The sequence below is a fragment of the Danio rerio genome, chromosome 5 (genome assembly GCF_052040795.2).
Source record: "Danio rerio strain M-AB ecotype USA chromosome 5, GRCz13ab, whole genome shotgun sequence".
NCBI lineage: Eukaryota > Metazoa > Chordata > Actinopteri > Cypriniformes > Danionidae > Danio > Danio rerio.
Window position 1 is genome coordinate 40,971,335 of NC_141025.1, and position 23,867 is coordinate 40,995,201.

At 41.8% G+C, this 23,867-nt stretch overlaps 1 protein-coding gene and 1 long non-coding RNA gene across 3 annotated transcripts in view; both read right to left on the minus strand.

Annotated features, from left to right (window-relative positions):
• The window catches only part of rasgef1ba (RasGEF domain family, member 1Ba), a 110,480-nt gene that overhangs the window by 58,125 nt on the left and 28,488 nt on the right, over positions 1-23,867 (minus strand). The window contains 1 exon segment of one of the 2 annotated variants that reach the window (NM_001431104.2): positions 14,325-14,375. Coding sequence (NP_001418033.2) covers positions 14,325-14,375 — 51 coding nt within the window. 2 annotated transcript variants of the gene reach the window in all.
• Positions 2,204-12,590, minus strand: LOC147844085 (uncharacterized). The gene is made up of 3 exons (XR_015491504.1): positions 7,622-12,590; positions 6,566-7,396; positions 2,204-5,379 (listed from the first exon to the last, which is right to left on the minus strand). It is a non-coding gene; the product is annotated as an uncharacterized LOC147844085 (long non-coding RNA).

Below are 23,867 nucleotides of genomic sequence, written 5' to 3' on the forward strand. Positions count from 1 at the left end.
CAGTAAACAGTTATTTTTGATTACCTTAATCAGATTTTGATCATCATAGTCAAACTGAACAGAAATCAAATTAAGAGTATGCTGATTTTGGTTGCATTATTGAAGTGCAGTATACAGACATGTTAACACTTTAATCAAGCTAATACCATTGTTAGGATTTTCACCGCATTTTGCACCAGAATAGATTATACACACAGAGCTGTTTGACACTATACTCTGCACCTACCGAGTCAGTGAAGGACCACAAACACCTGCATCGCGAAACTCAGTTTTTTTTTTCCCTATACGGTGTCAAATTCCATTAAAACAACCATTAAAACAACAATCTTCCAGCAGCTCATACTTGCATCGAATATCTTGTTTGTCACGTAGTCATGCATGAAATGTTCTAGAAGGAAAGTGAAAGTGCCAAACTGCAGTTAAAGTCGACAAATTTAAAATGATACACCCAAAACTACATGAAATTCCAGATGAAAACATGGATACCACAAGCAATGACATTAATTGATCTATGTGCTATAACATGTAAAACTGGATCATGAAAGGAACATTCAAAAAGCAACTCACGTAAACACCTTAATCATATTATCTTATTCAGATTAAGACAAATATTTCAATTACTGATGTCCAAGTAAACATAATCATTGATTGATAACATATTTAATGTGACTTCAAGAAAAAAAAAAAAACATCCTTTGTCTATATTCTCCACTGGCATAAAATTCAAACAAAAATAGTTATCAGTCAGCAGATTCTACTGATAGACCTACCAATCTCTGTGTAAATCAAAAAACCAAATAAATAAATAAATAAATAAATAATTTAACCCGTTTTACAAAACACCCCAATATATATATATATATATATATATATATATATATATATATATATATATATATATATATATATATATGTATATATATATATATATATATATATATATATATATATATATATATATATATATATATATATATTACAGCTTAAAGTGACATTTAAAGGCTTAACAAGGTTAATTAGGTTAACTAGGCAGGTAAGGGTAATTAGGCAAGTTATTGTATTATGATGGTTTGTTCCGTAGGCTAATCGAAAAAATATATAGCTTAAAAGGGCTAATAATTTTAACATTTAAACTTAAAATGCTTTTTATTATTATTTTTTTTACAAACTGCTTTTATTCTAGTCGAAATAAAACAAATGAGACTTTCCACAGAAGAAAAAAATTTATCAGACAAACTGTAAAAATGTCCTTGCTTTGTTAAACATAATTTGGGAAATAGTTAAAAAAGAAAAGAAAATCAAAGGGGGGATAAGAATTCATAAGACCTGAACTGTATATAAAATGACTATATAAAAAATGACTATTGAAATATAATTTTAACCCCTTCTCAAAACAGTGAGTAACATACATAAATGGCATTTAACATTTTGGCTTTAATCTTTAGCCACTACTTAGAAATGTATTTCTTTAAAAAAAAGTTTAAATCAAAAGTTTCTATAAAATAAAATCTATAAAATAAACTTTTTTCAACCAATCTACAATTCAGCTAATTTGAATACACTGAACAATGACGGTAGTCCAAACGAAAGAATACGGATTTAAATCCATCAAGAATGACATTATTAGACAAAACAGTCAACGTCAGCCGTATAAAGAAATCCACTAAAACACTTAGCCATATGTGCTTGATCTGAGGCAGAGGAGCTTTTATGCTAATGAGGGAAATAATGGTTGTCTTGGGACAGTAAATGACATCCAGAAGGCAAGGTTCTACATCCCCCATGATACTCACTGAGAAGAGCTGAAAATACGCATTACCTAAGGCTAATATATCATTTCAGCAATGATATCGCAATTCGTGTGTTTACAATAGTCACATCGCAGGACATGTAATATTGAGTTGGGATTATAGTTGATCAGCACTACAGTTGAGAATGCATGACATTTGTCATTGTAAAGTATGACCATAACAGAGTGAAATGGTATCATTTGCATGTGCTTTAAGGGCATTTCAAGAGAATTTAAAGCATTCAAGCACAAAAAGTACATTTGTAACTTTAACGAGGAATAATTTTACTGAATTATTAATACAATGAAAACTATAAAGAGTTGTTATACATTCTATTATTAACTTTCTGTATGCATACTGTTCAACTCTAGGGAAAACCATAAAGCACTGTTTATTTTACTTTTTTTTTTTTTGCTCCATTGAATAATTTTTGCTTGTAAATAATTTATTATACATGATTCACACCCTTACAAAATCTCCCCAATCAATCAAAATAAATGATGGCTTTCCAAACAGAGCTATTCAAGCCATCTGGTGAAACTGTATTTAAATTGCAACATATATCACTGAAAAACAAAATGTCAGATTTATCCAATATCGTGCAGCCCTAACATAACCAATTGAAAATCACTGTAGTTGCAGCAAACAGTTATTTTAGGTTTTTATTTTTGATTTAAAAGGAAAATGAATAGACACAATGTTATGAAAAATAAAGATAGGTATTTGAATACATTGTCAGAGCCACTGCAAACTATGCTCAGAAGTTATATAGTTCTAAAATGTTGTTAATTCTTTGTTTTTGGTATTAGTAGCGAACTTCATTGTTTAGTTTTTATTTGGAGTCATCGAAAATAGAAAGTCACAAAAGATTTGGTGAATCTGATGTGAAGTTCTTTTAATTTGTCCATTACAACACTGCTTTTGATCATCGTTGCATTGCAAATCATTCTGGGCCTCAGGTTCATGACACAATTCAGCGTAATTAGATAGCTCTTTGGATCAGAACTAATCCTCTTAAACTGTTCAATGGTATCTTGACCAGTGTTATTTCTAAGCCAAGTCCATAAGTCTGTAAGCCAAAGTCATTTCCTTCTGTATTGCAAACATTACAAAAAGCGAGTCGAGCAGTCACGAAAGACTGAAAGATAATGTGTGTCAGACAGAATCACAGTGCACAGACTCAGTGAGTTGTTTGATGGATATTCTTTCAGACCCTCATTACGTGAAGGCCATTTCACATGAGGTCAGGTGTATTGCTGGGCTTCAGAGCTGCTTAATTGTAATAAGGGATGAAAAACACTTGAAGACTTAGTCTACTGTAGTATTGCTAAAGTTGGTAACAGTAGACGGTCGGTGGTAAATAGTACAACATATTGCAAAAAATTGTTATAGTGGTAACTAAAACACAGCTTTCTCTTCTTTTTAGAGCATAATTTGTCTATTTCTGTTTAATGGAGGAAATGTACACAAAAAAACTGGTCACTATAAATAAAAGTACAGACATTTCTACATGTACAGTAAACTACATTTTTTTTACATTGTTAATACACTGACACTACATCATACATTTGTCACAGTCGGGTGAGGTAAAAAAGGGAGCGAGGACCCAATTGCAGACAAATAAGGATTTATTATAAAATACAAATAAAACAAAAAGGCAAAACAAACAACCCCGAGGGGGAAAAACACTAAAAAAAACAAATAAACAAACAAACCTGACTGGGCAGGCAAGGCAAGGCAGGACTGGACACAGCAGGATAGGAAAAGATTGACGACGAACTGGCACAGGACAGAAAACATGAGGAGATTATAAAGCAGAAGTAAAATGAAACAAACAGGTGAACATGACAAACTAATAATGAGTTAACAAGGAGGGTGGGACTAGACAATAGACGGGAGAGCGCATGACACAGAGAGACAACACAAGCCATGCGCTCACATAAAACGAGACGAGAACACGCAGCCAATGAGAACTCATTAACTGCGTGTTCATGACAACACAAGCAACAATGAAGCACACAACAAAACCACGTGACCACAATGTAAACAGCAAGCCACGTGCTTTGACAAGAGACGCAAGACACGACATAGATAAACACCTTACCGTGCGCTCACACATAAGCAACGCACATGCTTCATCTCAGCACCAACCAAAACTGAAACCAACTAGACAGAGGCGCCGAGAATGAAGCAGCACGATACTGACAGAACAAACACAAACACTATTACAAAAGCGCGCGCGTCGGAGGCACGCAGAGCCCGCGCGGCCGCATCAAGCAGGAGCGCGCGCGCGCACACACGGAGACACACAATGACAGAAACAAGTGCTCGACCCAAGAAAACTCGAGCCGAGCACAACAGGACAGGACTAGACATGAGTAGTGTCCGGACTCTGCCACCAAAACAAGAATTTACATGACCAGAGTGGCAGAACCCTGACAATATTTGTAATACACAGACAAAAACCCCAAAAGCAGATGTTAACGAGACAGCCAAAGCTCATCTCAAACAACAATTCCATGCGGACAAAGAAACACAGTAATATGTAGAAGGCACTCAGTGTCATTCACACAACCAATAAACACCATCATGGACACACAAGACATTAAAGTAATGCAATAAACATTATGAAATATTAAACTCTAATGATGAGAAAAAAAAACTAGAAAGAACTATAGTGTCAAAAAAAATCACCGTCAACACGTCTATCGTGGCAAGCCTACATGAAAGCAATTCCTAAAAGGCCCCATTGACAAACGAGTGTCTGCATTGATCCCATGGGCCAGCCTGAACACTCGCTGGTGACCAGCTCAAACCCGCAGTTCTCCATGATGGACGTCCATCGTTCACCAGTCTCCAGCGCCTAGACTGCAGCTCTGCACAAAAAGTTTGGGCAGAGGAGAAATGGTCATGCCCAACTGAGCCTAGTTTCTCTCAAGGTTTTTTTCCTTCACTTTCGTCAATTGGTGATGTTTTGTTCCTCGCCACTGTCACCACTGGCCAGCTTGGTTTGTGTTTGTGGAGCTGTGCATCAATGGATTTGCTCTTCATTGTTTGGACTTTCAGCATTGAAATTTAAACCACTGAATTGGACTAAACTGAACCCTGAAAACTGGACTGATACAGTTTTAATTTACTAGAACTTCTACAATCTACATTGTAAAAGCGCTATAGAAATAAAGATGAATTAAATTTAATTGAACTATTAGCGAGAATTGCATCATAAAATAAAGTGTGACTAAAAATTGGTCCGTCAGGTCAACTGATGCAATTACACAACAGGTATTCAATTCATTGAATTACCAAATTATTTGTAATCACTGCTAGTGATAATAATTTTTAGTCTGAATAATAATTTAGAAACATCATGTTTTGTCTGTAGAATGGCAATTGACACATGTAGTAGCCCATTACTTAGATGTAATTTTATGTTGGTCTTCATCAATGGCTATAAAAATGTATCAAACGTTTCAGAACACAGTACACCTTCATTCATGAACTGCTCTCCTGACCTCGATTACGTTTTCATAACACTTACGCATGTTGAACAAAAGCGTAAACTATTGAAGAAGCACTGCGTCACAGTGATCTAGGTCATTAAAGGGCCATGAAACCCCCTCGTTTCAGCAGGGTGTTTTCACACCTCTTCTTTGGAAAAAGTCAGAAAAGTGGGGGTGTCCAGCTCTGTTTAGGGGGGAGTGTCGGAGGAACTAAAGTGGGAGGGTGTGGGAGTGTCTATTTGGGCACGCGCGAGTTTCAGTCAAAATACACAGGAGAAAGGGATGGTGTTCAACCTACATGGACATTTGTAGTCGAATTATTTGCCAAATTATTAAATGGTGGACTTTAACTGCAGTTTGGCTCTTTCATTCAGGGAATTCATTCATGCCCCTCGCGACAAATGAGATATTTGATTCGAAGATCTGCTCTAAGCGTGTATTTTTCATGCAATGTTTGATACTGCACGGCGAATGACAGAAAAAAAACCTCCGCATTTCCCGGAAACTTAGATGCACACGGCAGGTAGCGTCAGAAAGCCGCGTGTGTTATTCCGGTCACAAAATGCGGTGCTAACATGTTTGCACTCAATGCAATAGTTAACTTATTTGATACGAACAAACTGAATATACAAAGAGCACTGGTCGCTCACTTACCAAATCTGTAGAGACAGGACAATCACCAGCAACTAGAGCCGCGTCTTTATGAAGAGAAGACTACATCCGGAATCCGGATTTCAGCGTTTGCAGATGAGAACAGCTCTCAGGTAAACAATAATCCCCCTTAGACACGTAAATTATTGTTGTCGAGCGTCGCGTACACTGTAATCCACACGTGATCCAGATGAGCTCTCACAGAGAGAAAATGAAAACGAAACTTAATGGCAGCAAACTGTAAAAGCAACACTTCACGCTTGTTTTGCCAACACAACGTGGCGTCTCTGTAATGAATATTAATGAAGTTGCACAATAGAGCGCGCTGATTGGTTTGAACCAAGCCTTACTCATGCATTAATGCATCACACTGTAAGACGTAATAAGACACACTCTGGCACAGACGCCCAGTCTGCACGCTGGAATACACGCTATTATGTCATGACCGTGACGCAGCTTCAAAAATTCTTTTCAAACAGGAAGTACGAATTTGCTTGAAATAACGCAAAAACAACCAATTTACACTTTTTAGTGAAATATAGGTGTCCTAATAGTGTTTTTAGCAGTGTGGGACACATATACGACTGTCAACAGCTCAAAAAATGTGTTTTGGTGTTTCGTGACCCTTTAAATACAAAAGGTTGTTTGCTACAACAGTTCAAACTCATCTTAGGGAGGTTCGGGTGTAGTAGCCCATCCATAAAACTGGAATAAAGCAGCCTGTACAAAAAGAGCTGAGTCAGTGAGTTATCAAAGCAGCCTTTCCTCGCAAGACAAACACCCTCAGAGGAAGGTCACTTGGCCCCAAGTTTATGGGCAGAACAGCTTGTGCGTAGGCACTTTCCCCACCACACAAAATCAACACTTTGTTTTCACAATGTCTATGTGGTGTGAATTTAAAGCCTTCATATTTTGTTTTTCCTTCTGACAAGGGTTGGTCTAGACATTTCATTTTATGTATCTGAGTGTGTATGTGAAATTGCAATAACCAATAGAAAAGCTTCAGTGACACTCTGACACAAACAAGGATGCATACATTTTATTCACCAGAGGATAGACTGACTTTACTGTGTAAAGACTGTGGGCCAATGTGAACTCCCCTTTGTGTTTGTAAAAACACTACTAATGAAAACAGGACTCGTGCTATTTTTCAGACCAATTAAGAAAAAACATAGAAAAATATAACAAATGTTAATTTTAGCAGACACCTGAATTAAAATTTTATAAAATGGCACAGCACTTTTTTTTCTAAAAAAGCCTAAAACATAAAGAGATTGTTAAGAACTTGTTTGCTTTCTCACAGTCTATCAAAAGTTTGCAGAAGCATTAGATTGTACATTTGACATTCAACTATCTCAGTCTGCCTACAATAAATCTGAAAAACACACATAGAAGTGGGCAGGTTATCCACAGGAATGACCATCAACCACTGCTCTTCACCACAGGAATGTTCATCTGAGAACTAGACAAAACTGAATGGGTTTAAGAGGATGAAGTAAGAGGACAGTTTTAGATGAAAATAGCTGGATCCTTCTTTAGGCTCCAGAATATAGTTTTAATATAGTTATAATATTATATGATATGATATTATACATACATTATATATATATATATATATATATATATATATATATATATATATATATATATATATATATATATATACATACACACACACACAGTTGAAGTGAGAATATTGAAAAATGTACTTTACAGCGTTAGTGGTGTGTGAATTCTCTAAATGTTGGAGAAAGTAAAGAGAGTGACAAGCGAGGGCATTGCTTCACATTGATCACATGCTGCTATTTTGTCTTTTTGAATATATTTATGTACATTTACAGTATATCCACAAATGTATAAATATATATTACAACAGATTTATGTATACAAATTGCTTCACTAAAGCCTCTATGTGACTTTTCAATGATAAAGTGCAGGGGATGAACTTACAGTATGTCTTCAGCAGGTTCTTCGACCATCAAATTATACAACTACACTGTTAGTTGTACATACTGTAGTTCTGTGTGCTACAGAACAGATTTTTTCTCTCTGTCTGTTAGAACCTCTGTTTTCTAGGTCATGATGATCCGCCAATTATGAAACAATGCTATATAGGAGAAATGAAGAGCTTAATAACGAGCCCTGACTCGTTACATAATGCATCATCGTTAGATTGAGTGACCACCGTTGCATCAGTTGGCAGCAAACCAGAGGCTGGCAGACTCCAAGATAATCCTGGATTTCACTCAACAAGCTGAAGCATGTGTGATATACGTGTAGTTTCTACAAAAATTAAATGGACATGCAATTCATTAAATAAAGCCATCTGAACATTTTTCATTATGGAATTACTGATACAATCCTATGATTTGTTCCATTGATGTTGCTTTAAATTAGTGCTTTTTTTTACAGTGCTCTTTCACATGGGAATACTGTATACCCCCCAAAAATCCCTGAACTTAACTATAACCTACCTTATATTATCCAGTAATTTCTTAGGTAAGTACACTGCAAGTAAACATTATGTACTATAAAATAATGAGCAACCAAACATTATTTATCATACATGATAAAACTGAAATTACCAGACAAGTTAATTATGAGATCATGAGTCATAATTATGACACTAGCTTTCTTAGGCAATTTATCTATAAATGATATTATATTGAATTTACTTTGCCTGTTCTGTTTTTGTGTACATTTTAAAAGTGTTGTTTTATATCTATTAATTTTAGGATGGATTTTCAGCTTTGCTTTCAAGCAACTTTCATATGGTGTACCAGGACCAGGCATCCAGTGCTCTTGAATTTGTTTAAAGGCAAAAAAATAAAATAAAATAAAAAAAACACACAAATTAAAATCTGAATATGCTAACACTACTAATATGTTGTATAATTGCAGATGTATACACTGAACAGCTTGAAACTTCAGTTTTCTAATTTTGATTGTAATGTAATAATGCACACCTTTTGTAAAGCTGCTTTGGAACAATACTTATTGTGAAAATTAACTATACAAATAAACTAGAAGGTATTTATTATGATCTCTTAATTCACTTAGTGAATTATGAGATCATGAGAATCATAATTATGACATTAATAATCAAATTTATTAATTTCTCATTTTTCATTTTGTACATCATAATCATGACCTTCTTCTTTAACATTTTTTTCTTATATAGTAGAAATGAGCCTCTACATTGGTCAAATAGATTTAAAGTGCTTACCAAAATGAAACACATTCACATAAACAAATATGACTCATAATAACATGAGAAATAGAAACCAAGATAATAAGAGTGCTGTTTAAGATAAACAGGCCAATAAAACAGTTTTATATTAATGCAATGTTGTCAGAAAATGATGTCTTCTCTTTGAAGATTCCCTGTTTCAGTGGGTGCAAGTAGGCATAAAAGCTTTTCCTGTTGCCATAGCAATGCAGTCGGCTGCATGGCATCAAATAAATGTATTTGACGTTAGATAGTGGTGACCTAGAAAAACCAACTCAATATGAGGACCCACGGGGCATCAAAACCAATAACTCATGGAAAAAAAATAAATAAATAAACATTTACACATACAACAACCACTGGGAAAAACAAACACATGTGAATACTTTTTTGAAAATACTTTGGCATATTAAAAAAGTATAATAAAATGATTATAGACATAGATGTGCAACAATTCAAATAGTGTTTTAACTAAAAAGAGTTCAGATGCAAAATCCTCTGAAGTGCTGTTTGAAAATTTCTTCTAAAATGACGCTTTTCTTAACCTCCTACATTTACGTTCAGTTATTATTTTACTTTAAAGACATTGAAAAGAACCTATTATTTCCCATAAAAAATTACTGAACATATACAGCTCTGGTTTCCCCCACAGGTTCAAAAGACATCTGCTACATGTGAAATGGGTAAGCTAAATTGTCCGTGGTCTACCTGGGTTGCAGCTGGAAGGGCATCTGCTGCATAAAACATTTGCTGGATAAGTTGGTGGTTCATTCCTCTGCGGTGGCCCCTGATTAATAAAGGGACTGAGCCGAAAAGAAAATGAACGAATAAATGAACATACACAAAAGCCTGAGAAAAATGCTCATTTTAGAAGAAAATTTCAAACACCACTTGAAGCATCTGAACTTTTCATACATTCCACGCATACTTTTGATAAACATTTAATGAAAATGAAGAGGTTCACATCTAATAACATTATAAAACTGACACATCTTTTAGAGCCGTTAAGACAATTTCCAACTACCCTTTCATGTAGTGAACCGTCTATTGTAGAGTTGTGTCAGATCATTATGCTGCTGGTCACTACTGTATTATTCAAATGGTGTGCAGATGTATTCTAAATATAGAGCTTGTCCTGAACTGCTCCAGAGGATCAGACACCCCCCTCAAAACACTGATTAAAATTCCAGAGCTCCTGTCGAGCTGCCTGGCCACTTTTCATGGGACACCAACCAAATGGACAACCTCAGGCAGCAAGTCAATCGTCAGTCAAACATTTTTGGTACTCTAATGCAACTCGAATTGTCCAACGCTTCACTTGCTATGATCACTGTGCATGTGATTCTCTCAACTTTAGAGTTGCACTTGGATTTAGAGGTTCCTTTTCTGAACTAAAGGGAAAAGGCTATACTGGTGCATCGGTAGACATTGCAGAAAGAGTCCCAGAGCTGCTGAATTTTTGGTAGAGCTCAGTCAATGAACAATTCATTAAAAGATCACAGCTAAAATGCTGCTTAACTAGTTGTCATTCAGTTAAAATATTTAAATCCTCACATCAATTAACCATGAAGAACAAGACCAATGGCGATCAGTCTTAAGACATGTTCTTCATTTTTTTTTATACAAACCCCAGATAATGTGTTACAGCAGTAAAGGTGGATGAGGGATCTGAATAATGTAGGTTTGCAGAGAACAAAAGCACTGCAAAAAATCAATTTGGCTTTGGCACATTGTAATTGCATTAATCCTTAAAGCTCATCTCATTGGAGTTAAGCCTTCTGCACTGATCTCATGTGTCGACTGGCTCTGGTGCACAGTCCCATTGTTCGACACGCATACGTTAGCATAATATTAGGCCTTGATCCTCCTGTGTGTCTTTGGGCAAGTTGGATTCTCCCAGGTTTCATTAGGCAGAGAAAGCATGCCTGATGCCCAAAACTTCACAGAATACAATGTGATCTCCAGCTGTGAGTATCCGCAGGACTGAAAGAGAGTTGCTTCAAAGAACAACTTTCAGTGCGCTGCATGGCCTTACACACCTTAGCCTAAATCAGATGTATTAATAATTAAAAAAAAGGAAAAACCATGATATGAATAATAGCTATTAAATTGTGCTATGTTTAAAATTATTGATTCATCTATAAAAGAGTTGACTCAGAGTGGTTCAAATGACACTTTTGATGTGTTTGATGCTTTGTCAGTGCTTGACAAGAATTTCCAACCTGATCTCACCAGGAAACGTAAGTATTTTACGTTTTGTCAGTTTAGTGGCAAATTCGTACTAATTCGAACTCGTACGAAAATGTACGATTTTAAAATAGAGGCGTGGCACCCAACTTCACCCCTAACCCCAACCGTCATTGGGTGATGAGCAAATTGAACTAAATTGTATTAATTAGATCGTACGAATTCGTACGAACTAGCCACTAAATCAAAAAGTTACACAAGGCATTTCACAAGTGTAAGTAAATTAAGTGTGATTAAAAAGGTTGCCTCCTTCTTTTCTCTAGCTTGCAAATTATGTATTTAATTGAGTTTTGATACTTTTAACTGCTTGTATTGTATCTGGTTAATTCTTTATATTCTCATATCACGTCTAAAACCACATTGAAAATGCAATGTGTGCCGCTTTGTTTACGGATTTAAAATCATTTGTGTGAATCAATGTACTGTCGTTTGTCGTTGCTATGGCCACCGTCAGCTGTGGGCTGACATCATGTGTGCGGCGGTCAAGTTTCAAAATAGTTCAGCTTTTGCCGCTGTGTGGATTAATATTAAATGCGTGTCATTGTTATTACATATGGTTAAGAAAAGAGCAATATGCTGGTGTTTAACTGCATTGCTTTAATGCACTCCCGCATTGGGCTCACACATACACTCTGCACTCTGACTACTTCGATACTGTTGATAAGCCGTGGTGGGCATTTCTTTCATTTCACGATAAACGCAGTCGACCCATCACAACAGAATGGGTCATTCACACACTAAGGAGGGGTTTGGGAACAAATGAATCGCTGAACAAATAGGAGTCGTTTGTATAATTAGGTTCAAATAAGTGTATATTTTAAGAAAATGAAAGTGTTTTGATGACCTTACATGCATATCAGATTGTTGTTGTACCTTATTTAATGCATAATACGGGCTCTTTAACAAGCAGTGTTTATAATATGACTCATATTGAGCATGAATTCACCTCTGGATCTTTATTTGCATCCAATACTGCTTCAGGCCATCATTGTCACAAACAAATGAAAGATCATCATAACATATCATGGGGCAAGGAAGTGGCGACATGACAAACCGTTATGACAAATTGATTATTTGTGATGAATGAATGTAATGAAAGTCTGTTTCCTCATGCACTTGGCACCACAAGTAACTGAATAAGTCATTTGCTTCTTGGCAAGCTTTGCATTCCTCATCCCAATTCTGTACTGGCTTGGTGTATAGTTAAGCTGTCAAGAATTGCCAGTAATAAATGAAAAATTTAATCATTATATTGAATATCAGCACTGGCTGACTATGAATAAAGATAAACTAGTAACCTGTCAAGAGCAGAACAGACTAATGCGTCAGAGGTCTAATTTAAACCTGATATTAAGATGGTGTTTTGGTCAGTGTAATCATGTGAATGATGTTAAATACAGATGTAAGAAAGAAATGAAAACTTCTTAGCTTGTCCACTTTTAGCCACTTTCTACTGTAGGTCATCAAACATTTATTAAAGGTGCAGTATAAAGTATTGAGTGTGTCACGGTGGCTCAGTGGTTAGCACTGTCACCTCACAGCAAGAAGGTCACTGGTTCAAGTCTCGGTTAAGCCAGTTGACATAGCTATGGGAGATTTTGCATGATCTCCCAGGGTTTGCATGGGGTTTTCCTCCAAGTGCTCTGATTTCCCTCACAAGTCCAAAGACATGCGCAATTTGTGAATTGGGTAAGCCAATTTGTCAATAGTGTATGTGTGTGAATGTGAATGTGTATGGGTGTTTCCCATGACTTTGATGCAGCTGGAAGGGCATCCTCTGTATAAAACATATGCTGGACAAGTTGGCAGATCATTCTGCAGTAGCAAACCCTGAGAAATAAAGGGTCTAAGCCAAAGGGAAATGAAATGGAATGAAATATAAAGAATAGACAGATTACCTAGTGGTTGAAATAGGTATTGCAGAACATTTTTAAATTATTGGAGGGATTTTTTTTTTCACTCAGACCCACCTCAGATGACTCGTTTTGCCAAATTGATGACACAAACAGGAGGGAGTGTACCTTACAATTGATCCTTACACTGTAAGCTCCTTAGCCAATATTGACATTTGTAATATTTGCTAATTGAATGAACCACCTCATGTGGATTTTTTGGAATTCTGAATCTGCAGCTTATTTCAGAGGCTGCATTTTGGGCCACACTTACATACATTAAGGGAGCCTTTAAAGCTTAAATGAAATGTGCTGTATTTTCCACCAAGGCAATGCAGGATGCCAAAATTTTATTGGATAAACTGGCATGGGCGGAGTTACTCAGATCAAAACAAATACAGACATTCCAACGAGGAACGCAATTTATATTAATATTATGGCATTTATGCTTTAGAACTATCAAAAACAAACATATAGCACCATTAAATTAGATTGTTTTTACAGTATAAATGTTCATGTGATTAATTGCTTTCCAAAAACAAAACTACTCTCTGCCTACTGACTCAACAAGATCATTATGGGATGTTTCAGAGAAACCACACTAAATCAAAATATTAATGCTTTGCTGCATTACATCAAAAGACACAGATTATGATAGAAACTGCAGTTAACATCCACAACATTTTCATTCACTTGCATTCCCACTAACAAGTCAATGTAACTTGGTTTCTTTAACAGCACCCACTGTTCATGTACAAATATATATGCATCACATAAAAAGCTCCAACAAAAGTGACACTGAGCGTGACAAAATATGATGAAAGTTTCAATGAAAGGGGAGACCACAGTAGATGTAAAACAGTGTGTGCCTCGGATGAACTCTTCCGATCACATCAAGGAAAATGCCTTTTAATAAGTGAAGAACGGGCCAAAACCACATATTGTATTGTATTCATTACACATTTTTTTCTCCAAACAGTAAAATAGTTAGAATAAATAAGCTGTGTTTGCTTACTGCATTGTGGTCCCCAAGTGGTTTTTCAATAAGTGTCCCAAATATGGTGGGCTGCAAAAGAAAGTAAAAAATCAACCAGTTAAAAATCTCAAAAAAGTTGACGTGCAGGTCATGAGCAAAGTCTAGCATGAAGATTTCCTTTTAAAGTAAAGGAGGGTGTATAAACATCACATGATAGTGGTCATGATTACAGAGAGTTCACAGATCAAAGAAAAAAAAATCAAACCAGATTAGAAGCTGATACAAAAGCACTGGACAAAAAGTAGCAGCAAGCTAATTGACCATTCTGCACTCAGACTTTGTTACATACTATAGCATTGGGAAAGATCTTAAGCTAGAACCTGATGAAAATTCACAGTGAAGGTTAAATCAAGGCCAGTGGTCCACTCAAAATGAAAACACAAATTGTTTGTAATGCAAAAAAAGAAAGAAAAAAATCACGCAGAGGAAAAATTTTAAGAATACTACACACTGTCTACACTGGACACAAGAATTATGAATTAACACAGTGTAATTAGATCTTAAAGGATGAGTGATAATCTTAAAATTGTGCTTCTGTTTGGAGAATTAATCTTAAATGCAAGAGATGTAATTCTGATTGATCAACCATTGTAAAACTGTCCACAACTGGTAATTTAGTCACTGTACTTTTTTTAAACCACCATACTTTTTATTATTTAAACTACTCAAAGTATTCAGATAACACTCCAGATCCCAGATATTATTAATCACCAAATGGAGTGGCCACAAGCTCCTCTAGAGGGCACTTTATCCTGCACCATTGCTACTCACAAACTCCATTTCCCACAATACATTTTAATGATTACAGCTCAACGCTTGACTGAAGGCGTGTCTGAAGTTGGGGCTTATGCGATCGTCATAGCAGCATCAGCCAATGAAATTCAGTCAGCAATAGGCCACTGTCTAGCTGGTGTATTTGCATACAGCGATCTGATTGGCTGATGCTTCCGTCGATGCTTGAAAATTTGAGCTAGTCCCAACTTCTGCAGTGAGCATAGATATATACACTAGATATCGCATAGGGACCCTGAGCATGCGTCAATAGCGCCGCCACATTGGTACAGTGCTCCCAAGACAAATGTCATTCAACCGCACTAGTCAATACAGTGTTATTACGTGAATATGTGGGACTTTAGCGCTGTCTACGGGTGTAGTAACAAGCAAAAAAAGAAAACAAAGCACAAAGGCAGAACATTTCATAGGTAATATTAAGTTTTTTTCTGTTTTTGTATGTTCTGAACTTTTGTGCTAATCAGGTAACGTTATTGATGATAACAGTCACTTACTGCATTCACCATGCGGCAAAGCAGCTCCATCTCGCACTAAACACTCGGCTTATGCTAGTTTTGTTGAATAAAATCAGCAAACAATGCAAAAGAAATATGACAACTAGATGCTGCGCTGCCAGAAACTTGTATTATTGTTGGCTAACGTTAGTAAAAGAGTCGTTCGGGGGATTCATTCACAAACGAATCGCTCCCTCCATCAGTATGAGAAGTGAAAGCAGGAGAGGAGCTGTGTTTCACAACATGATTAGATCAAATTTAAAAGGGAGGGTGAATAGTACATTTCTGTACACACAAACTAAGCTTTTTGTCAGGAATGCCCATGCGGTCACTGATCCATCAATGTAGAAAAGTGATGTAAAATTATAATTTTCGTAATTAGAAAAAAAAAATCACATACAAAACTCCCGATCATAGATATATGTGTATATGTGTATATCTCTGGCTTTGGATGGCCACAGTCCTCCACTGTACCTTGGTCCCGCATTCATTTTAAAGGAGCACTACCCTGTAGCAAGATGGCGGCGCTATTGACGCATTCCGTCCAATAGACAACAATAGGTCAGGCGACATCTAATGTATATATCTATGTGCAGTGAGCAATGCCTCTAAAGCAGTGCCGACAGATCCACAATGCAGTTCGGCAATGCCTGACGTCACCCATTCAAAGTGAATGGGAAGCGTTGACGCTGACGCCCCGTGTGAATGTGGATACTAAAGCTACAAGCCACTTAAAGTATTGTTACTGAAAAGAACTACAGTATATGACAATTAAAGGTCTTACTGTTCTGTCCTGGCCAACGTTGCCTTGGCATCTTTTTATGCTTTTTTAGCAATGCATTTTTAAACATTATTGGTACTGAGATCGTTCGAGGTTACAGAAGTAACCCTTCGTTCCCCGAGGAGGGGAACGGAAGTGCCATGAATGGGAGCATTCGGATCAGAAGCCGCTTATCTGGAGAGTATTGAACGGGCCAATGAATGAAATTAATTGGCAGCGTAAGCTTGCGCAGGTGTGCGACATCTGCAATTATCTCAGCATATAAGCACACCTGAAGCCAGCAGACGCCATCCTTTTAAGCTGAAGAGACTTTCAAACAGCTAAGGGACAGTCATTATGGCGACGGAATATGGCACTTCCGTTCCCCTCCTCGGGGAACGAAGGGTTACTTCTGTAACCTCGAACGTTCCCCTTCGGTTGGGGAACTTCAGTGCCATGAATGGGAGAAATATGGAAAGCGCCATAATGACTGCACCTTACCAACACCCTCGATGAGGAGATAGTCAAGCAAGCGTGACGCACCCACATCATGGGGGGCGCGGTCCTCCAACGTGTCCCTGGCCCTAATTTATCCTACTTCAACAGAAGTTTTACGGATTTAGATATATTTTTTGGGAAGTCGTGAGCATCTAGATAATTCTAGGAAATACGACAGTACGTTGGGAAGCGTGCAATCCCGATAGGGAGGACGCTGCGGAGGCCATCCGTTACCCAAGGGGGGGATAGATGGCAGAATTTACATATGGACTAGCCCTAAAAAAGGGGGAGTACGCATAGCAAAAGAGTGGTTAGCGGAGAGGGAAGACACGGGTCCGCCCAGGGGGGGGACTTAACCGTGGCGGAATAAGCATATGGGATCGCCTAGTGGGGATCACGCATAGCAGGCACCTATACCCAAAACGCGGGCTGACCAGCGGGCAGACCTACAACGTAGTGGGCCAGCAAGTGACTCCTCCGCTGAGTCAGTGCTGGGGGCCACGGAGGAATCTGCAGGGCTCACCTGACGGGGAACTTTACTGACAGATAAAAAAGGCGCACGTACCTCCGTGTTAGGGAGAATGGCGCAGCAAGCGTGTTTCAACACCCTACCGAGTTGTCTCCTCAATCACCAAAGGGTTACCTAATACCCTTGAGGAAACCGGCTCCACTCGCAGATTGTAAAACCTTGCAAATGTGTTGGGTGTCGCCCAGCCCGCAGCTCTACAGATGTCTGTTAGAGAGGCGCCGCGTGCACGCGCCCAAGAGGATGCAACGCTCCGAGTGGAGTGTGCACGTACTCCCGGGGGACACGGCTGACCTCGACTCGAATAAGCGAGTGAAATGGCATCCACAATCCAGTGGGATAATCTTTGTTTCGATATGGCACTTCCCTGCTGCCGACCGCCATAACAGACAAAGAGCTGCTCAGATGATCTAAAATTCTGAGTACGGTCCACATAAATGCGCAGAGCGCGAACTGGACAAAGTAAAGAAAGGGCTGGGTCTGCCTCCTCCGGGGGCAGCGCTTGCAGGTTCACTACCTGATCTCTAAAGGGGGTGGTAGGAACCTTGGGCACATAACCGGGGCGGGGTCTCAGGACGACGTGAGAGTAATCCGGCCCGAATTCCAGGCACGAGTCACTGACCGAAAATGCCTCCAGGTCCCCGACCCTCTTGATGGAGGCCAACGCAACCAGCAGAGCTGTCTTCAGGGACAGAAATCTTAGAGATACTGATTCGAGTGGCTCAAAGGGATCGGATCGCAGACTCGTGAGAACGAGGGCGAGATCCCAAGAGGGCATGAGAGGGGGGCGAGATGGATTAATTCGCCTAGCACCCCTAAGGAACTGGATGACCAGGTTATGCTTTCCCACGGTGCCGCCAGCTACCGCGCTATGATAAGCGGAGATGGCGGCCACGTAAACCTTGAGAGTGGAGGGCGACAGCCTGCTGTCCAACTTCTCTTGAAGGAAAGAGAGCACAACACTAATCTGGCAATTTCGGGGGTCTTCTTTGCGAGAGACGCACCATTCAGTGAATAGACTCCACTTCAGGGCGTAGGCGCGCCTCGTGGAGGGGGCTCTAGCCTGAGTGATGGTATTAACCACCGCAGTCGGTAGGTTACCCAAGTCTTCCTCGCGTCTAGGGACCACACGTGGAGGTTCCAAAGATCGGGGCGAGGGTGCCAGATGGTGCCCTGTCCCTGAGAGAGTAGGTCCTCTCTCAAAGGGATCCGCCAGGGGAGGGCCGTCGCGAGGAGTGAGAGCTCTGATATCCAGGTCCGGTTGGGCCAAAGGGGCGCAACTAGCAGAACCTGTTCCTCGTCCTCCCTGACCTTGCACAGAAACTGCGCGAGCAGGCTCACTGGGGGAAACGCATACTTGCGCATGCCCCGAGGCCAGCTGTGGGCCAGTGCATCCGTGCCGAGAGAGCCCTCGGTCAGGGAAAAAAACAACTGGCAGTGAGCGTTCTCGGGGGAAGCAAACAGATCGATCTGGGCCTCCCCGAATCGCGCCCATATCAGCTGAACAGACTCGGGGTGGAGTCTCCATTCTCCAGGGCGTAACAGCTGTCGTGAGAGCGCATCGGCTGCACGATTGAGCGTGCCTGGGACGTGAATGGCGCGCAGCGATTTCAACCGCGGGTGACTCCAGAGGAGCAGACGGCGGGCGAGCTGAGACATGCGGCGAGAGCGCATACCCCCCATGCGGTTGATATACGCCGCCGCCGCCATACTGTCCGTCCTGACCAGCACGTGTTGCCGCTCCAGCACCGGTAAAAAGCGGTGGAGAGCGAGGAACACTGCCAACAGCTCTAGGCGATTGATATGCCAATGCAGCTGGGCACCCTTCCAGAGGCCCGCAGCCGCATGCCCGCGACACACGGCCCCCCAACCCGTGTTGGAAGCGTCTGTTGAAACAACAACATGGCTGGACGCCTGTCCTAGAGGCACACCGGCCTGTAGGAACGAGGGGTCGTTCCAAGGGCTGAGGGCGCGGCGACACAGCGCAGTAACCGAGACCCGGTGTGTGCCCGCGTGCCATGCGCGTCTGGGGACCCGATCGTGAAGCCAGTGCTGAAGTGGTCTCATATGGAGCAACCCGAGCGGCGTGACGGCGGCTGCGGATGCCATATGCCCCAGGAGCCTCTGAAAGAACTTCAGTGGGACCACTAGTTTGCTGTCGAGCTCCCTCAGACAGTTCAGCAACAGGCGAGCGTGTTCCTCGGAGAGGTGCGCTACCATGGTGATCGAGTCCAGCTCCATCCCGAGAAAAGAAATCCTCTGCACGGGGGCGAGTTTGCTCTTTTCTCGGTTGACCTGAAGCCCCAGTAGGCGGAGATGCCGAAGCACCTTGTCCCTGTGCATAATCAATTGCTCCCGCGAGTGGGCTAAAATCAGCCAGTCGTCGAGATAATTGAGTATGCGAATGCCCGCGAGCCGAAGGGGCGCTAGGGCACCCTCCGCGAGTTTGGTGAAGACCCGCGGAGACAGAGAGAGCCCGAAGGGGAGGACCTTGTACTGCCACGCTCGACCCTCGAACGCAAACCGCAGAAATTGGCGGTGGCTTGGAAGAATGGAGACATGGAAATACGCGTCCTTCAGGTCTATGGCTGCAAACCAATCCTGAGGACGAACGCATTGGAGAATGCGCCTCTGCGTGAGCATTCTGAACGGCAGCCTGTGCAGACAGCGGTTCAAAATGCGCAGATCTAGGATTGGCCGTGACCCACCGCTCTTTTTGGGTACGATGAAGTATGGGCTGTAAAACCCACTCTCCATCTCGGCTGGAGGAACCGGCTCGATTGCACCCTTCGCCAGGAGGGCAGCAATCTCCTCTCGCAAGACAGGGGCGGACAGGGGGTTGACCCTGCAGAAATACACGCCCGTAAACTTGGGGGGCCATTTCGCGAACTGAATCGCGTAACCGAGTCTGATTGTGCGTAAGAGCCACCGCGAGGGGCTGGCCCGCGCTAACCAGGCAGGCAGAGCCCTCGCTAATGGAGTCATCGCTACAATCGCTGTTGTACCAGCGGTGGGGCAGCGCGGAGTGGGTGTGCTGATCCGGGAAGCACGAGGGTCCCGCGGAAGAGCTGGAGGAGAGCGATTCGCTCTGGCTCCGCACCCTGACTCCGGAGAGGGGGCTGGAGGGCTGAGGGAAGGGAGACCGTCCCCCCAGCGCTCGTGAGCCACTGGCGAAGCACGTAGAGTCTGCGAGCCGGAAGGCAGCACGTCCCAGACTGGCAGAACTCGTGCAGTCACATCCGGGGAAGGGAAAAAGTGCTCTTTTACTGATGTTTTGGTGGCACTGAAAAGTACCGTTGTTATCGGGGCCCCGCCCTCCAGCGGGGAAAGAGCAAGTTTCCTCTTCTCCGGATGGCCTGTCTCAGGGACGCTTCGCGGTCCGTTTACCGGACTTAACGGCGCCCTGGGCAGGAGGGGCTGCCTGCTTTCGAGGTGTATGCCGCGCCCGCTTGGCCGGAGGCGCAGGCGGGGGCGGGGCAGCACTTGTTGGCGGGCGCCCTCGGCGAGGAACAGCGGAGGTGGATGGCTCGGTGGGCGGAGCGGGCTTACGGCCACGCCGATAGATGACATTGCCCATCGCATCCGACTGCTCTTTCACCGCCTTGAATTCCTGGGTGAATTCACCGACGGTGTCGCCGAACAGGCCAGCCTGGGATATGGGCGAGTCAAGAAAGCGAACTTTGTCAACATCGCGCATATCGGCCAGGTTTAGCCAGAGGTGGCGTTCCTGAACCACAAGTGTGGACATCGTCCTCCCCAGCGCACACGCGGCGGACTTAGTAGTCCGAAGAGCATAGTCGGTCGCGGTGCGCAGCTCATGTAATAAGCTTGGGTTGGACCCGCCCTCGTGCAGCTCGGCCAGCGCCTGCGCTTGGTAGCGCTGGTAGGTGGCCATCGCGTGCAAAGCAGAAGCAGGCTGGCCCGCAGCCTTATAAGCTCTGGCTCCGAGGGAGGCAGACAACCTACAGGCTTTGGACGGGAGGCGGGGCAAACCCCGCCACGTAGAGGCGCCGCGCGGACAAAGATTGACCGAGATAGCGCGCTCCACTGACGGGATCGCCTCATACCCCCTGGCAGCTCCGCCGTCACCTTTCTCTGCCCATGCTGCGTGTGCCTCCAAGACTGCGTGAGCCTACTGTGCACTTCCGGGAAGAAGGGGACGAGAGGCTTCGAAGGCTTCGCCTTCTGGTCCTCTACGTAGCACCCATCTAGTCGGTCCGGCCGCGGAGCTGGGGGATAAACCATCTCCAACCCCACGGCCGAAGCAGCCCGGGAAAGCACGGCTAACATGTCCGCTTCAGGATCCGATTTGACAGCGCTCACCTGCCCGGAGGGGGCGAGCGGGTCCGGATCTTCGTCGGACAGTGAAAGCCCACCCTCCGATGCCGCGGAGGACATCTGATCTCCGGTATCAGCGAGTGTGAGAGCTACCATCTGGTTAGACGGATCACTCCCACTACCCGAAGCTTGGATGGAGCGCCGTGAGGAGCGAGAGGTCTGCGAGCCCGTGGGCGGCGGATTATCTCCCGCTGAAACCCTCAGATCTGCCCGAGCGCCCGCTGCTTTTTTAGAACAGGAGGCAACTGGGGTGGCTCGCTCTCTTGCAAAAGTTAGCCGCGATCTTAGCTGTGCAACGGTCATGGCATCGCAATGACGACATGAACCGCCCGCGAGCACCGCATTAACATGCTGGACCCCCAAACATGCAATGCAGTGATCGTGTCCATCATCCGGAGCCAGGAAACCCCCGCATCCAGAAACGCACAGTCGGAGCGCCATCCTGAAAAGGACGTGCTGCACGACTGTGTTGCTCTTTTAGGAAAGTTTGCAACTATACGCACCGCTCTGGAGGACCGGACCCAAAGAACCGCAGGCAAGGGAGAAACCCAGCTCGACCGTCTGCCACCGCGAAGACCCACTCTGGACCGGGAGACACACTCGTTCGCTCTGAAGTGCTGATCAGCAAGAGGAACCCTCATCGACTCACTCAGAAAGGATCTGAAGCGAAAAGGATGGCGTCTGCTGGCTTCAGGTGTGCTTATATGCTGAGATAATTGCAGATGTCGCACACCTGCGCAAGCTTACGCTGCCAATTAATTTCATTCATTGGCCCGTTCAATACTCTCCAGATGAGCGGCTTCTGATCCGAATCCTCCCATTCATGGCACTGAAGTTCCCCAACCGAAGGGGAACTACTCACTTTAACATTTTCTGGGCTCGTGGCTTGTTTATATCCAGTTTTCTTTCAATATTTCCATGATATTGCAGATAAAAGACTGTTGATCATTGCATTACTTTTTGCAGCAACTGAGCCCTACATAATAATTTATTAATTACTTAAGTGTTTTAAATTCAAAGCCAACTCTGACATCCACACATCTAGCATCTGATGAATTTTTCATTGGAATAGTGACACAGACTCAGTCATAAAACTGCGAAGAGAGATGCTGACGATTCAATATGTGAATGCTATGTTTTATGAGCTTTATTAAGCCATTTCACAATTTAACAATCATTACGACCCACATCAACCTTTGAGAGAACAATTAATAAATTTAACTGATCTCAGTGTTACACATCTCACACAGCATAACATGTTCCTGAGGCTATTGTTGTGAATACAGGACGCATTGTGTCTAACAACCTCTGGGATGTTTAATGACTTTGGGCTGTGGAATGATGACTATAATAAAACAGCAGAATTCATTACTCGTGTGAGCAGGTGTCTATGTCAAGATAAATGGAAATTGTGTGACTGTAATTTAGACATTGAAAAAAAGAAGCTCATTTGGCTAATTAAAGTCTAGACCTTAAAATTACAAATGAGACAACATGGCAGAAAGCATCTCATTCTGTAAGTCCATCGGTCAGTGATCTAAAGCAATTAACAAAACAACAGTGCTAAGTTACAGCACCCGGTGCCTCCGGCAATGAGAAAATGACAGAATAGGCAGCAAAGCAAGTCATGCGTGTAATTAAAAACATTGCACTAATACAACTGCTGGAATCATAATGGGCCACACTAACAGACCATACTCCCCTGCAAACCATTTGAGCTGCAAGTTCTGTCTTGCACTTGTTTTAGTGGGCTGGGTCAAAAAGGTAAGTCATGCTGACTTAATCGGAAGGATGTTTGTATTTTGGCACAGCTGGTAAGAATGTGATCTCATGTATTATCATGTGTGAGGGCTGAATCATTTGTGAACTATTAATTACATTCTGTAGCCAGTTTTATGTTGTTTATCAAATTTAAACAGAATTAAAAGTAGTTTTAAAAAGTTAAAAAGGTATTTTATTCTTAATTTGTTTAATTAATTGATTTTCAGTTTTAAAATCTTTGATAATTTCACAATATATAATGCATTGTGTATTTATTTTCACAGTAACATGTACAACAATGCAACTACAGGTGTGCTTTTTTGTTTTAAAATATAAATAAAATGACAGCAAAG